This window comes from Labrus bergylta, chromosome 16, assembly GCF_963930695.1.
Source record: "Labrus bergylta chromosome 16, fLabBer1.1, whole genome shotgun sequence".
Lineage (NCBI taxonomy): Eukaryota > Metazoa > Chordata > Actinopteri > Labriformes > Labridae > Labrus > Labrus bergylta.
Window position 1 is genome coordinate 15,232,755 of NC_089210.1, and position 13,774 is coordinate 15,246,528.

At 44.2% G+C, this 13,774-nt stretch overlaps 2 protein-coding genes across 3 annotated transcripts in view; both read left to right on the forward strand.

Annotated features, from left to right (window-relative positions):
* The first annotated feature begins 239 nt into the window (after positions 1-239).
* Positions 240-6,171, forward strand: LOC109995756 (sarcoplasmic reticulum histidine-rich calcium-binding protein). The gene is made up of 6 exons (XM_020649590.3): positions 240-1,348; positions 4,519-4,604; positions 4,716-4,784; positions 5,071-5,122; positions 5,864-5,900; positions 5,985-6,171. Exons 1-6 carry the CDS (start codon positions 673-675, stop codon positions 6,022-6,024), a joined length of 960 nt encoding a protein of 319 aa, XP_020505246.2. The 5' UTR covers positions 240-672; the 3' UTR covers positions 6,025-6,171.
* Positions 6,172-8,040: 1,869 nt separating this feature from the next.
* Positions 8,041-13,774, forward strand: part of abcc1 (ATP binding cassette subfamily C member 1 (ABCC1 blood group)) — a 20,632-nt gene continuing 14,898 nt past the window's right edge. For both annotated transcript variants that reach the window (XM_065964715.1, XM_065964716.1), the window contains exons 1-6: positions 8,041-8,292; positions 11,886-12,062; positions 12,536-12,664; positions 12,857-12,994; positions 13,237-13,362; positions 13,515-13,576. In XM_065964715.1, coding sequence (XP_065820787.1) covers positions 8,245-8,292; positions 11,886-12,062; positions 12,536-12,664; positions 12,857-12,994; positions 13,237-13,362; positions 13,515-13,576 — 680 coding nt within the window. In that variant the 5' untranslated portion in view covers positions 8,041-8,244. The remainder of the gene's footprint in view (positions 8,293-11,885; positions 12,063-12,535; positions 12,665-12,856; positions 12,995-13,236; positions 13,363-13,514; positions 13,577-13,774) is intronic.

Below are 13,774 nucleotides of genomic sequence, written 5' to 3' on the forward strand. Positions count from 1 at the left end.
GGGCCTACTCCTACAGTGCTCCTCTCTAAAGTTCAGCTGCAACACTTGTTCTAAAGTTAAACTTGCACATTTGATGATGAGTATACTCCACTTGTTCCTTATACACTCCTCCAATCACTCCCCTCTTCTCTGAGTAACTTAACTTATGGATAGTGCAGGCCTGCCCACCAGCATGTGCTCCTGTCAGTCATTCTGACCGCCCCCCTTCTTCTTAGCTTACCCCATAGGTTGGTCTCACTCTTTTTCTGTCGCTCTCACATTAGCCCTGTCTCTGTCTCCAACGTTGACCGCTTGCTGACGGCTCTCCTCACAGCTTCTTATTGCAGTCTTCACTGATCGCACAAGTGTTTTACTGGACCCTGTCTTGTTGTTGTCCCAGATATTAAGGGAGGACATCTGTGTTTTTTAGGATAACTTTTGCCAGGACTTGGGAACAAGTGTCTGGATTTCAGCTTGGAATATCTTCTCTGTACTGGACCTTGTATGTTGGATGCCGTTGTAATTGGTGTCCATTTCCCACAGTAGCAGTCTATCTGAGTGCGTGCGGCTCTGAGGGGGGTTGAATTTGGGAAGTTATACGTGTGGGACACAAAGGCTAAGTGCTGCAGTGCTGGACTCCTGCAGTGATTCCAGGTTAATTCCTTATTAGTTGGCCCTGTCCCGGCTGTGAATATGGCATCATTGAGAAGTTTGATTCTTTCGCTGCTGCTGGCGCTGCTCTGCTCCTTCCACACCCCGCTGGCTCCCTCCGTCAAGGCACAGGATCTGCCATTCCAATCTGAGCAGGGTCTGATGGCTGACGATGACGATGACGATGACGATGACGATGATGATGATGATGATGATGATGATGATGATGATGATGATGACGACGATGACGATGACGATGATGATGATGATGACGACGATGATGACGATGATGATGACGATGATGATGATGATGATGATGATGATGATGATGACGACGATGATGATGACGACGATGATGACGACGATGATGACGATGATGACGATGATGACGATGATGACGATGACGACGATGATGATGATGATGACGATGATGACGACGATGATGATGATGATGATGACGATGATGACGACGACGACGACGATGATGACGATGATGACGATGATGATGACGACGATGATGATGACGATGATGATGATGACGACGATGATGATGACGACGATGATGATGACGACGATGATGATGATGATGACGATGATGACGATGATGATGACGACGACGATGATGATGATGACGACGATGATGACGACGATGACGACGATGACGACGACGACGACGATGATGACGATGACGATGACGACGACGACGATGATCATGAAGGTCAGTAGTTTTTATGCACTCACATCCTTTGTGTGTTTCGAGTGTGAGATTATGCAGTCGTCTGCATATTGTCAATCTTTTGTCAAAGCATCAGCTGTTTCTGGCCTTTAAATCACCATTATAACATTGTAACCCCTCGTATATTGCATCTGAAGATGAAGTGTCGGTATGGCTGATGCTTTGACCTGCAGGTTGATGCTGCGTTCAGGTAAACGTGCAGAATATTAGTGTGCTGAAGGGGAGGAGCTAAGCAAAAGTTAGCCACTCCCCTCTGGTTTGCATCCTTACAACCTTGTCATCTCTTTGTCATAAAGTTGTATATTATATGAAGGTAATGAAAGTCCCTCCTCCACCCCTTTCCTGCTGTTCATTTCCCTTGCTGTCTCTGACACTTTGTTCTTTTTCCCGCCTAACTAGAGTTATGAACACTCTTGGGAAATTGAACTGGCCCATCTGAAGTCCGACTGTCCGAAGTCCTTCGAACAGTACACTAGATATGAACTTGGGGACTGCAGAAGCTTTGATTTGAGAGAGAGAAAGAACAAAAAAACTATTTCACACAAACCAGGCGTGACTTGGGGATCAGTCATTGGGGTCACTAGTCTGAGATCTTTTGATTTGTGTTTCGTTTGAAAGAATGGTTCCTCCACTAGGATCTACCTGTCTCAATTGTTTTGGATCAGATTGACCTGTATTTGTGTCTTTATGTGAACCTACAGAGAAAGAAAGAGAGACAGTGATATTGGGAGGGGGTGGGTTTGGGGATTAGGTTGCCAGAGAAACAGATGGAGGGAGAACAAAGCGCGAGGGGAGGTGCAGGAGGGCCACTACCTAAAACAATTCATTTAAAATATAGAGGTGTAAAGTTTCTCTCTTTCTCCATATCTCTCAATCTCTTTCTTTCTCTGTGGAGCATTGAGCCACTGAGGCGTCTGCTGTGTGCACATGTCAAACTGCTAGACACTAACTGTCAGTCTATCTATGAACATTGTTATTACAATACCTCTTTTTTTTTTTCTAAAACAGCGATGTAATGAACCATTAGATAAGATAAGAACCTTTAATGCACATGTGATTAGCTTGCATTAATGTTTTGTTGTGCATCTTACCCCTTATTCTTCGGTGCTCAGACTCACTGACACTGTGAAGCTAAGCTGAGGAGACTGTTGTGTTTGCTGAGGATCTTTCAGGGAGAGAGTGTTTGGGAAAAGAGAGAAACGTCTCTTTGTATAGACGACATAAACACCATCTAATGTCAAAGTGTCAAGAGATGAAATGGTTGTTTGCTTTGTTCTCTATTTATTTGACAAACTGTGATGTGTTTTTGAAGACTGTGAACATTCATGTGTGTAATCTATATGACACCCATCACTGTCCATATGTCTTTAACTTCTCTCATTCATGAAATAAATCAAATGATCATAAACTACCTAAATGAATATCTCTTACCGAAGGCAGCACATGTATTAGAGCTCATTAATGCATGCAGAGTATGATGACGTCATCAGAGGCCTGTGACATGTATTGTGCCTTGTTACCTGTATGAGGACCAGACGAGCTTCACACAACTGTGAGTATCTCTTCTGACCACAGCATGCTCTCCATTGGGCCTCCGTCTGGGACGTAGCAGTAGACAGATGATCATTGTCATATCACTGTAAACGTTTTTATTAAACTTCATCATCTGACACAGATGTGAACATGTGGGTGAAACATTTTTTTTGGCCATTTTGAAAAAGGTAAACACATCACATCATTAACAGATAAAGATCAACTGACGGGCAGGCGCCGTGTAACACTTTGTCACGAGTCTTAAGCCCCGCCTCTGCTCCAGCTCTGTACCATGTGATCTCTGAAGTCGTACATTTTGAGTTGCTCGTCTGATGATGTCATCAGGAACGCCGCCTGAATTGGAATTCCGACTTGGAAACTCTGAGAACCTTCAGTAGCCTGAGTTCAAATCCAACATGGTTGCTCCGTGCATCAACAGTAACTTTGGCGTTTTTTAGAGACGGAAGTGTCAACTGGAACGCCCCCTGAAGTTGTAATTACGACTCGGAAACTCTGAATGAAAAAAGTAGCCTGAGTTCAGATCCAACATGGCCGCTATACGTGCATCTAAAGGGATGTTTAATCTGTAAGTGTTGAGTTTATTAGCAGCTCAGTCGTCTCTTTGTGTATTTAAATCAGACCGATGGTATCTGTGGAGGTGTTTTCATGAAACTATCAAGTAGTTTGTTATTATTGTCTGGTGTTAGCTGACAAAACAAAGGTACTCCTGGAGGCGGCCATGTTGCTTTTCTGACTTGCAACTGGAACGCAGTTAACTCGGTTGTTTCGTCATTCCCAGCTCTGACTTCCGAGGTCAGTGGAACGCGGTTTCTGTTGGGTTCTCTAACCTGCCTCACAGAACCGTTACCGTGGAGTCTTTGTTTACGTCTGTTTTAATGTGACGTTACTGGCAATCACCATATTTTCACTGTTACTAATGCTTGACCACAGTTTATCAAAGTTCATCTGCCGTTACCACGCACCATTTATTACCGTTTAACCACTGTTTATCACCGTTTAGCCCCGTTTAACCACCGTTTATCACCGTTTAAACACCGTTTAGCCCACTGAACCACCGTTTACCACCATTAAATAACCGTTTACCACTATTCATCTCCATTAAACCACAGTTTTTTTTACCGCCGTTTATTCCTGTTTACCACCATTTAACCACCATTTAGCCCTGTTTAAACCACCGTTCATCACCATTTATCTGTGTTCCCAAAAACCAAAGATAGCTGAACTGCCTTCTGCACATAGTTATGGTTGCTAAGGCTGGTGATTGGACAGTTACAGTAAGGGGGAGGAGTTTAGTAAAGAGTTTTAATTTCCCCTTTTACTTATTTAATACTCTATATTTATTTATCAGCTAATGTGAGCAGTCTTTTTTAGAATCTAATGGCCAAATCTTTAATTCAAGCTTTAATGGATTCTGTCACATTACAGGTAAAAATACACTTAAAAAAAACCTAAATACTACATTTACAGTATGATAAAGTTTAGCTCCAGTTTTCAGCAGTTTGTTAGATATTCTTGTTTTTTATATGGACGCAAGCGTCCTTAACTTCTCAAATTATCAACTCTGTAAGTCACATATCTGTTATCTATGTTATGTACAGATGATGACGACGACGATGACGACGACGATGATGATGATGATGATTATCATAAGGGCTCTCTGTGCTCACTCTGTGAATTCTGCGAGGTTAGTTAGACTGATTTGAGAAGACGTGCGGACTGAAACAGCTTCGCTCTGCACGAGTCTGTCCTGATAATCCTTCAGGTTAATAATCATCATTTTGTGTTTTTATCTCAGCACTGTGACAGCTGTGATAAGTGTCCTTGTAAAGAGGGAGACAAGTCTGAACACTGTGATGACTGCAAGGTGAGCAAATACACACACGGACATGCACAGACACACAGACACACACGCACGCACACACACACGCGCACACACCTGAGTAAAGACAACACCTGTCACAATATAAAATCAGACACATCCTCGTCATCCCACTTTGCACCCTCAGACGTTCACTGTGTTGTATTTCTGACTTATGCCTCTGTGCATCAAACATTAGAGGTGTACAATCTGCAGGAACATTTAGGTGACAGGATGAAAACAGCTGCTTTACATCCTGACCTTTCTGTTAAACTCTTTGTCTGCTTCACAGATGTGCAGTTTCTGTCACGTGTGTCCAGTTTGCCAAACTGTGTGCAAGCCTGGTGAGTCAACACACAAACACTCCGCTTTACAGAGCGTGGACAGTTTGCATGTTCATGAGGAGAACAGGATCTCCTGCACTGGGTCAACAGAGGGCCCATCACAGCTGTTTAAAGGTCACATATCCTCCTCCTCCTCTTCAGTGTAAATAAGTCTCAGAGCTCCTCAAAACATGTGTGTGAAGTTTCTTGTTCTAAATCCACTCTGATCCTGTATTTGATCATGTCTATAAACCCCTCTATTTCAGCCCTGCTCAGAACAGGCCGTTTCTGTGTCTGTACCTTTAAAGATGTAAATGAGCTGTGTCTGACCACGCCCCCTCTCTGGAAGGGCTCGGGTGTCTCTGTCTTTCTCGCTCCATGTCCTATTGTTTACGGTGAGAAGGCAGACTCAGAGGGCAGAACAAACACCTAGCTGTGGGAGTGTCACCCACCTGGGGGAGGGGCTACTGCCCTTTGTGATGTCATGAAGGGAAAATCTCCAAACGGCCTGTTTGGGCACACATTTTCTGAAAAGTGGAGCAGGCAGAAGACGGAGAGGATGGACTTTTCTCATCATTGGGGGGTTTGTAGACAGACTAGAGGAACATGGGGAAGAGGACTTTAGAGAACATGTGACCTTTAAAGCAGCTCTGAAAGTGTTGGACAAACATGGAGGATTATTTTTAACAGCAGCAGATCAAATGAAAGTCATAATCTAAAGTGTTGCGAACATTTTAATCTCTTTCTCTCTCTCTCCTTCAGGAGGTTTTCTGGACGAAGTCACCGGATCGATCTATAAGTAAGTCTGCTTCCTGCTGCCCTGAGTTTTGTTTGAAGGTTAAAGGTCAGCAGCGTCTGACCTCTGTTTGTGTCTCCTCCACAGGACCGTTGCCGACGTCTTTGACGACGACGATGACAACTAAACACAACAATATGTGGCCACCATGTGGCCCAGATGATATGTTTCATTGTTATTTATGCTCACAGTGACTGAAAGGAGAACTTAATATATTTGTGTACTGTTGTAAACGGAGAAGTCAACGATGCTGAATAAAGAGGAGGAGACGTTTTCACTGAGTCTTTATTGAAATGCTTTAAAGCTGGGGTCAGCAGTTTAATAAAACATTTAACACGTCTGGAGGATGATGGTCAAGGACTGGATGTGTTCTCTCATTGGCTGTTGTTTAAGACGTTTGATCAACAGAAACATTTACCAACACATCCTTTATGCCAATCATTCACACGGGTCGATTATGTTTTCAGAAGGATGCAAACAGTGAAAATATTTAAAAAACTTAAGTCATGAGTCACGTGATAAAGTGACCTTTGACCTTTCCTTTTTAAGAACTACATTAGTCATGGCGTGCAGGAATCAGACCGGGTGAAGACCAATCACAACCAAGCACATCCATCCAGAAGAATCTTAAACAAATGTCACCATCACATTCAAACTGTCACGTTAAGAGATAAATGTGTCCATCTTCTGTCACTAACAGTAACTCTGACATCATATCCATGACATCATAAGCGTTGTAATGAGCTGAGTCGACGTCTGCAGGGATCAGGATAATCCAGATTTAAAGTTCTCACATCAGTTATGATCCGGATCAAAACTTAAACAGGATTACAAAATCTGAGCCGATTTCATGACACTTATTTATTTCTAATAACTCAAAGAGTGATATGTAACTCTGCCCCTAGTGTTAAGAAATGGGCACTGCAGTCTAAATTCTAAACATTGGGTGCGTTCGAATTGTCATTTTTGTTGAGGAAGGTTCCTAACTGAGTGAAATGACCCAGAAGAATTAAAGTGGCGGCCATGATAAGAGCCGTTTGAATTCTCTAAAAGTTAAGGAAAGGTGGGTCAATGTTTCCTTTATAACCTCCTTTAGCACAGGATACACTGGACCATCCTTTACCAAAGGAGATGAGATATGACGCCCCACAATTCCTTGCGGCTGCAACATTTAAAGCGAGTTGTGCATCCGACCGTTCACAGAAATTAATGATGATTGTAAAGTGACACAGATCAAGTAAGGGATAAAAAGAGACATTTTTATCCAGATGATGTTTTATTCAACATATTTCATTCACTTAAGGATGCTATGTGCAGTTGTACATTTGTATGCTTAAAATATTATGTGTAGGCTATATTTTCATACAATCATATTTATTTTGATTTATGAGTGGACAGGAAGGTGATGGTTTCACTTTTGTTACTTGTAGTCTATATTGCTTTTCTTTAAATCCCAACCTTGTGGTGATTAGGATTAGGACCCACATCATTAACCTCCGCCGGCCCGTCAGTGGAAATGTGGTCGGATTGTCAGAGCAACGAGATCGCCTCTCCCTAAGTCTCCCTAATTCTTCTAACATCTTTCCTTAACCTCATGACGTTTTCCCCGGTGTTAAGGTAAAGTGGATAGTGAAAGGAGATAGGAGGGACAATTTGAACGCACCCATTGTAGAGAGCTGTCTCTCTCCCTCTTCCTCTCCCTCCCTCCCCTGTAAACATTTCTGCGTTCTAACCTCTCTCCATTTTTCAAAAGCATCTCCAATATTGATCCTAGTTTGAGCACGTTTCTGCTCGTGGAGCTTATTAGAAACATGCAGAGGCTTTTTAGGTCGGGTACAATCACTTCTATCTGAACCACTTCTCTTGCCCGCTTCCATCGCTGCAACACCTGTTGACCTGATAACTGCTCTCATATCTGACAAACCGAGGGGCGTCCAAAATGGCCGTGTGGGGGGTCGCCTTAAAAGCGCCTACCTTCTCTGGTCCAAACAAATCCAGAGAATTCAGGACCAGAATCTAAAGTTAGAAGGAGAACATACTGGCTGCTGCATTGTTGTCAGAGAAGCCAACACTTCAACATGTTTCCTTAATGTCTGATCATATAGTAAGATCACTTTATCATTTCACTCTCTACACATCTCACTGATTGGACCTTTGGCCTCTGCAGCAGACTTTGAGCTGTTACCTCTCTCTGGCAGCAGGGGGCGGTAAACACCCCTCATATTTACATGTTAAACACCACAGAAGAAGAGACGCAGGCAGCCTTCCGCTTTGCCTCCAGTCCAGTTACAAAACCAAAGCAGAGCCTCGAACAGTCTCCGCCCGTCCGGTCTGAACCTGCACCGGGATGGGGCTCGAACACTTCTGCAGTCTGGACCGGTCCGATCCGTTCTGGGTGAGTTCGGGTCGTTTCCCGGGTCTTTGTTGTTATTAGCCTCATGTGAACGTGGTAGCCCCGGTGAGTTAAACGTCCTCCGTGACTGCAGCCCGGCTTAACCGCTGCTGGGCACGCGCGGCGAGCACGCGCCGAGGTGTTTTCATAAACACATGGTTACACACACACACACACACACACACACACACACACACACACACACACACACACACACACACACACACACACACACACACACACACACACACACACACACACACACACAGAGCTGCTGCTGTTGGGTTAAAGTCATCTCTGTAAACACAGGTTTAATGTAGAGTCGATTCTATTCGATTATAATCGATTCAATAGAATACACATGTTCAGGTTTATTATTTACTCCTTATATAAAGATAAATATCAGAGTGAAATAAAAGATGGAGAGCATCAGCACAAACCTTCAGAAGACGTTTAGAGAAATGAACAACAAAAACAAGCCAAACATTACAAAAGAAATGTATGGAGGCAGGAGGGGGCGTGTCTAGAGACAGGAGGGGGCGTGTCTAGAGGAAGTGTAATGACACATATCGTGGTCTCACTCGGGTATCGACAAGTCCTCTCGTGTTTTAACGTTAGGGAGTGTGTAGGAACAGGGTGCTAACGCCAAGATAGAAATAGAAAATATAGGGTTGTCAGCGTTATCTCCACCAGCTGATGCATGAAACCTCATTATCTGTGTGTGTGTGTGTGTAGCAGCTGTTTCAGTTGTTATCAGGACTTGGAGTCAGAGAAACTGTCACACATAACCACACCGTGACCTTTGACCTCATTCTGCCTCTAACAGACTCTTCAGTGTTCATCTCTGTAGCTCCTCCCCCTTCAGTCGACCTCCTCGTCCATCTTCAAATGATCTTCATCAGTTTGAACTTTACAAACAGATCTCAACTCAAACTTAGAAGAAGTCTCTGGCTGTATCTGAATTTCCAAGTACCTCTTCAATCTGTCAGTAGGCAGTACAGTGGAGGAAATAATTATTTCATCCCCTGCTGATTTTGTAAGTTTGACCAATTACAAAGAAGTGAGAGGTCTATAATTTCTATGGTACCTTGATCTTAACAAACAGAGACAGAATATAAAAAATAAAAAAACATTGTATAAAGTTATAAATTCATTTGCATTTGATTGAAGGAAATAAGTATTTGATCCCCTACAAACCAACACGAATTCTGGCTCCCACAGACTGGTTATGTGCCCGGGAGGCACTCAGATTAGTCCCGTCACTTTAAGAAAGTACTCCTAATCACTGCTCGTTATGGGTAAAAAAGACACATGTCAACAGAATCAATCTCTTCCTTTCCAACCACTCCAACACATGGGCAAGACCAAAGAACTTTCAAAGGACATCAGGGACAAGATTGTAGACCTGCACAAGGCTGGATTGGGCTACAAGACCATCAGCAAGAAGCTTGGTGAGAAGGAGAAACTGTTCGTGCAATTATAAGAAAATGGAAGAAATTTTAAATAACCATCAATCACCCTCTGTCTGGAGCTCCAGGCAAGATCTCGCCTCGTGGGGTAAGGATGATCATGGGAATGGTGAGGGATCAGCCCAGAACTACACGGGAGGAGCTTTGTAATGATCTCAAGGCAGCTAGGACCACAGTCACCAAGAAAACCATTGGAAACACACTACGACGTAATGGATTGAAATCCTGCAGTGCCCACAAGGTCCTCCTGCTCAGGATGGCCCGTCTGAAGTTTGCCAATGAACACCTAAATGATTCAGAGAAGGTGATGTGGCCAGATGAGACCAAATTAAGCTCTTGGCTCTGGCATAAACTCAAGTTGTTGTGTTTGGAGGGAGAGAAATGCTGGATACCAACCCAAGAACACCATCCCCATCGTCAAGCATGGAGGTAGAAACATTATGCTTTGGGGCTGTCTCTCTGCTAAGGGTACAGGACGACTTCACACATTGAGGGGCCAATGGATGGGGCCATGCACTGTAAGATCTTGGACAAGAACCTCCTTTCCTCAGCCAGAGCACTGAGGATGGGTCGTGGATGGGTCTTCCAGCATGACAACAATCCAAAACATAAGGCCAAGGCAACAAAGGAGTGGCTCAAGAAGAAGCACATTAAGGTCATGGAGTGGCCTAGCGAGTCTCCAGACTTTAATCCTATAAAAAATTTGTGGAGGGAGCTGAAAGTTCGAGTTGCAAAGCGTCAGCCTCGAAACCTTCAGGATTTGGAGAGGATCTGTAAAGAGGAGTGGCCCACAATCCCTCCTGAGATGTGTACAAACCTGGTGACCAACTACAACAATCGTCTGACTTCTGTGCTTGCCAACAAGGGTCACTCCACCAAGTACTAAGTCATGTTCTGCATGGGGATCAAATACTTATTTCCTTCGATCAAATGCAAATGAATTTATAACTTTATGTAATGTTTTTTTTCTGGACTTTTTTTTTATATTCTGTCTTTGTGTGTTAAAATAAAGGTACCATAAAAATTATAGACCTCTCACTTCTTTGAAATCGGGCAAACTTACAAAATCAGCAGGGGATCAAATAATTATTTCCTCCACTGTACCTACTATCCGTGCTGTATACTGTTTAGTACCTACTATTCAGTAGGCAGCTATTTGTTCCTCCTTCATCTGATTCATTCAGTATGGAAGTGACGTCATTTACATTTCTCGAGCCGGCCGCATCCACCCGTTTTTTTTGGTTTTTTTGTTTAGCTTTATTCAAGAAGAGTAATGCACATATACAGTCAGGTAAACAAAAACAATTTCACAGTGTAAATCAAGTAAAAGGCAGATTAAATAACTAAATAACATACAGTACATAAAGAAAAGTACAAATGAAAGACAGTAATATAAAATAAACCAAATAAAGACGCATTTAAATAGTGAACTCATTATTTAAATAGAGGGGGAAAGGTTTTATAATAATGCAGATATTTGTTATATTTTCTGTTGTTTATTAAAAGTAGTGATTTCAGTCGGGACTTTAACTCTAGATTACAAATGGATTCAATTAATCCACGCTCGTTTGTTTTGATTTGGAGGCGGACGTGACAATTTACGTTTAATGTCGCACAGCATTGTGGGTAAAATACAATTCATTTCCTGCACGCATCCGATCCATACTGCATAAAACCAGGAAGTTAGTATCCATGCTGAAATGTTCAGTATACTGAGGTGGACACTAAAAATCACCAGTGAATGACCACGAGAGTTCAGTATACTGAAACTCCCTACTGAAAAGTACTGCATACTGAACTGTGGATATATGGAAAGGGCCAAAGATTCAGATTTCAGACTCCGTGCTCTTCGACCTTTGGAGGCTCGTGACCTCTCGTTGACCTCACTAAACTCTGATGACCCCAGATGTCAAATAGCTGTTTGCTCAGTCATGTACTTTAGTGTTTTAATATATTCGGATGAAATGTTTCTGACGACACAGACGAGTCCTCCTCCTCTCTTCAGCTCCACGCTCCCTGTTAGCCTCGACCTGCCACTGCTGCCCCTAGTGGCTGAAAGCATCACTGCAGCTCAAAGGCAGAGATCCTGTTCAGGTGACATGTTGTCTGTCTCTCTCTCTCCATCAGGACTGGAACCGTACGTGGAACACGAGTAACCCTGACCTGACAGCGTGCTTCCAGAACACGGTGCTGCTGTGGCTGCCATGTCTCTACCTCTGGATGTGTGCACCCGTCTACCTGCTCTACCTGCGCAGCCACGACCGGGGATACATCTGCATGAGTCACCTCAACAAGGCCAAGACTGTGAGTGATGCGACCCGCCGCCTCTTCTGAGCGTCTGATTGGTCCTTCAGAGCACTCTGATGTTTTTAACTTTATGAACAAATCATGAACTCCTTTCAGCTCCGTGGCAGAAACTTAACCCCTCCTGACGGGAGAGAACGTTCTTCCAGTAGGTGGTGGTGGTCTTTCTAATATTTCAGGGTTTGTACTGGATGGTGTCTTGTCTCTCAGGGAGCGCGCTCAGTTTGTTTCTGGGCTTTAAAGTGGGAGGAGCTTTTATCTGAAGCTTTAAGGTCAGACCTCTCGTTCCCTGACGTCGCCCCTCACACTCACACATATTCAAACTGGCGCTGACGTCAGGTCCGGTCTTATGAACAAGAGGTTTTTATTATTCATTTCAGTTTTCTTCTTTCTGACCTGCAGATCACAGTAGACGTGTTGGACGCTCGCTGCATGTTGATCCTGAAAGTGTTTGTGTGTTTGTGTGTGTGCAGGCGGTCGGCCTCCTGCTGTGGATCACCTGCTGGTCAGACGTCTTTTATTCTTTCTGGGAAAGAAGTCACGGCAGCAGCGTCCCTCCTCCGGTCCTCCTTGTGAGCCCGACCGTGCTGGGCCTCACCATGGTCAGAGTTCACCTTTAACCCCTTACGTCCTGTTGGTTAGATGTGATGAAGAGACATTTCATGAGCATGCCTTTGTAAACTTTAAACATCAGTCAGGTCAGACTAGAACAACCTGTTTCATCACCTGTCTCTTATAACCACAGAAGACAGCAGGTGGGTGTGTTCTCAGGTGTGTGTGTGTTTGTGTTCCAGCTGTTGGCCACCTTCCTGATCCAGTACGAGCGGATGAAAGGAGTCCAGTCGTCCGGCGTGATGCTGATCTTCTGGCTGCTGGCTCTGCTGTGTGCCTCCATCACCTTTAGGTCTAAGATCCTGCAGGCCCTGGACCAGGTCAGAGTCCCCCTCACACCTGCACGGCTCTGTTATCTCACCTGGATGTCAACACTTTGATTTCAAACTGATATCATCTCTGTGGTCTTAATCACAGATCTTCACTTTCTAAACGCTGAGAGCGGAGGATTGTAGAGTTCTGTTCTCGTCTTCTGACCCCTCAGAAACCCGTCTGTATTAGAGATGAAGCACCACACCTGTGTGTTCTCTGTCCTAAACCTCTCGTGTGTTTTTACCTGCAGCTGTCGTCAGTGAGTGTGTGGAGGTTCTCCACCTTCTACATCTACTACGCCCTGCTGCTGCTTGCTCTGGTCCTGTCTGCTCTGTCCGACCAGCCGCCCCTCTTCTCTCAGGCCGTCAAAGACCAGGTGAGCCATCCTCACACTGAACACCTGTCACCTACCTGATGCTCTCACAGACACAGAGCGTCTCACACAGGTAGACGATGCACCTGTCAGCTCACACAGGTGGACGATGCCCCTGTTGTTTCAGCTCTGTCTTTGTCTCTGTTTATGTTCAGAACCCGTGTCCTGAGCCCGGAGCGTCCTTCCTCTCCAGGATCACCTTCTGGTGGATCACCAGGTGAGCTCACCTGAAACTCTGATGTGTGATGTGCTCAAGCTGAAACTGAAGCTGTGATGCTGTTTGTCTGCGTGGTAACAGAAGTACCAACATGCACTGTTTCTGATCTCTTCTTCATTTATTGGTGAGATAACGGAGTCTAGTTGCTAACAGGTCGATGACTCGGCAGGTCGACGACTTGGCTGGGCTACAGTTGGT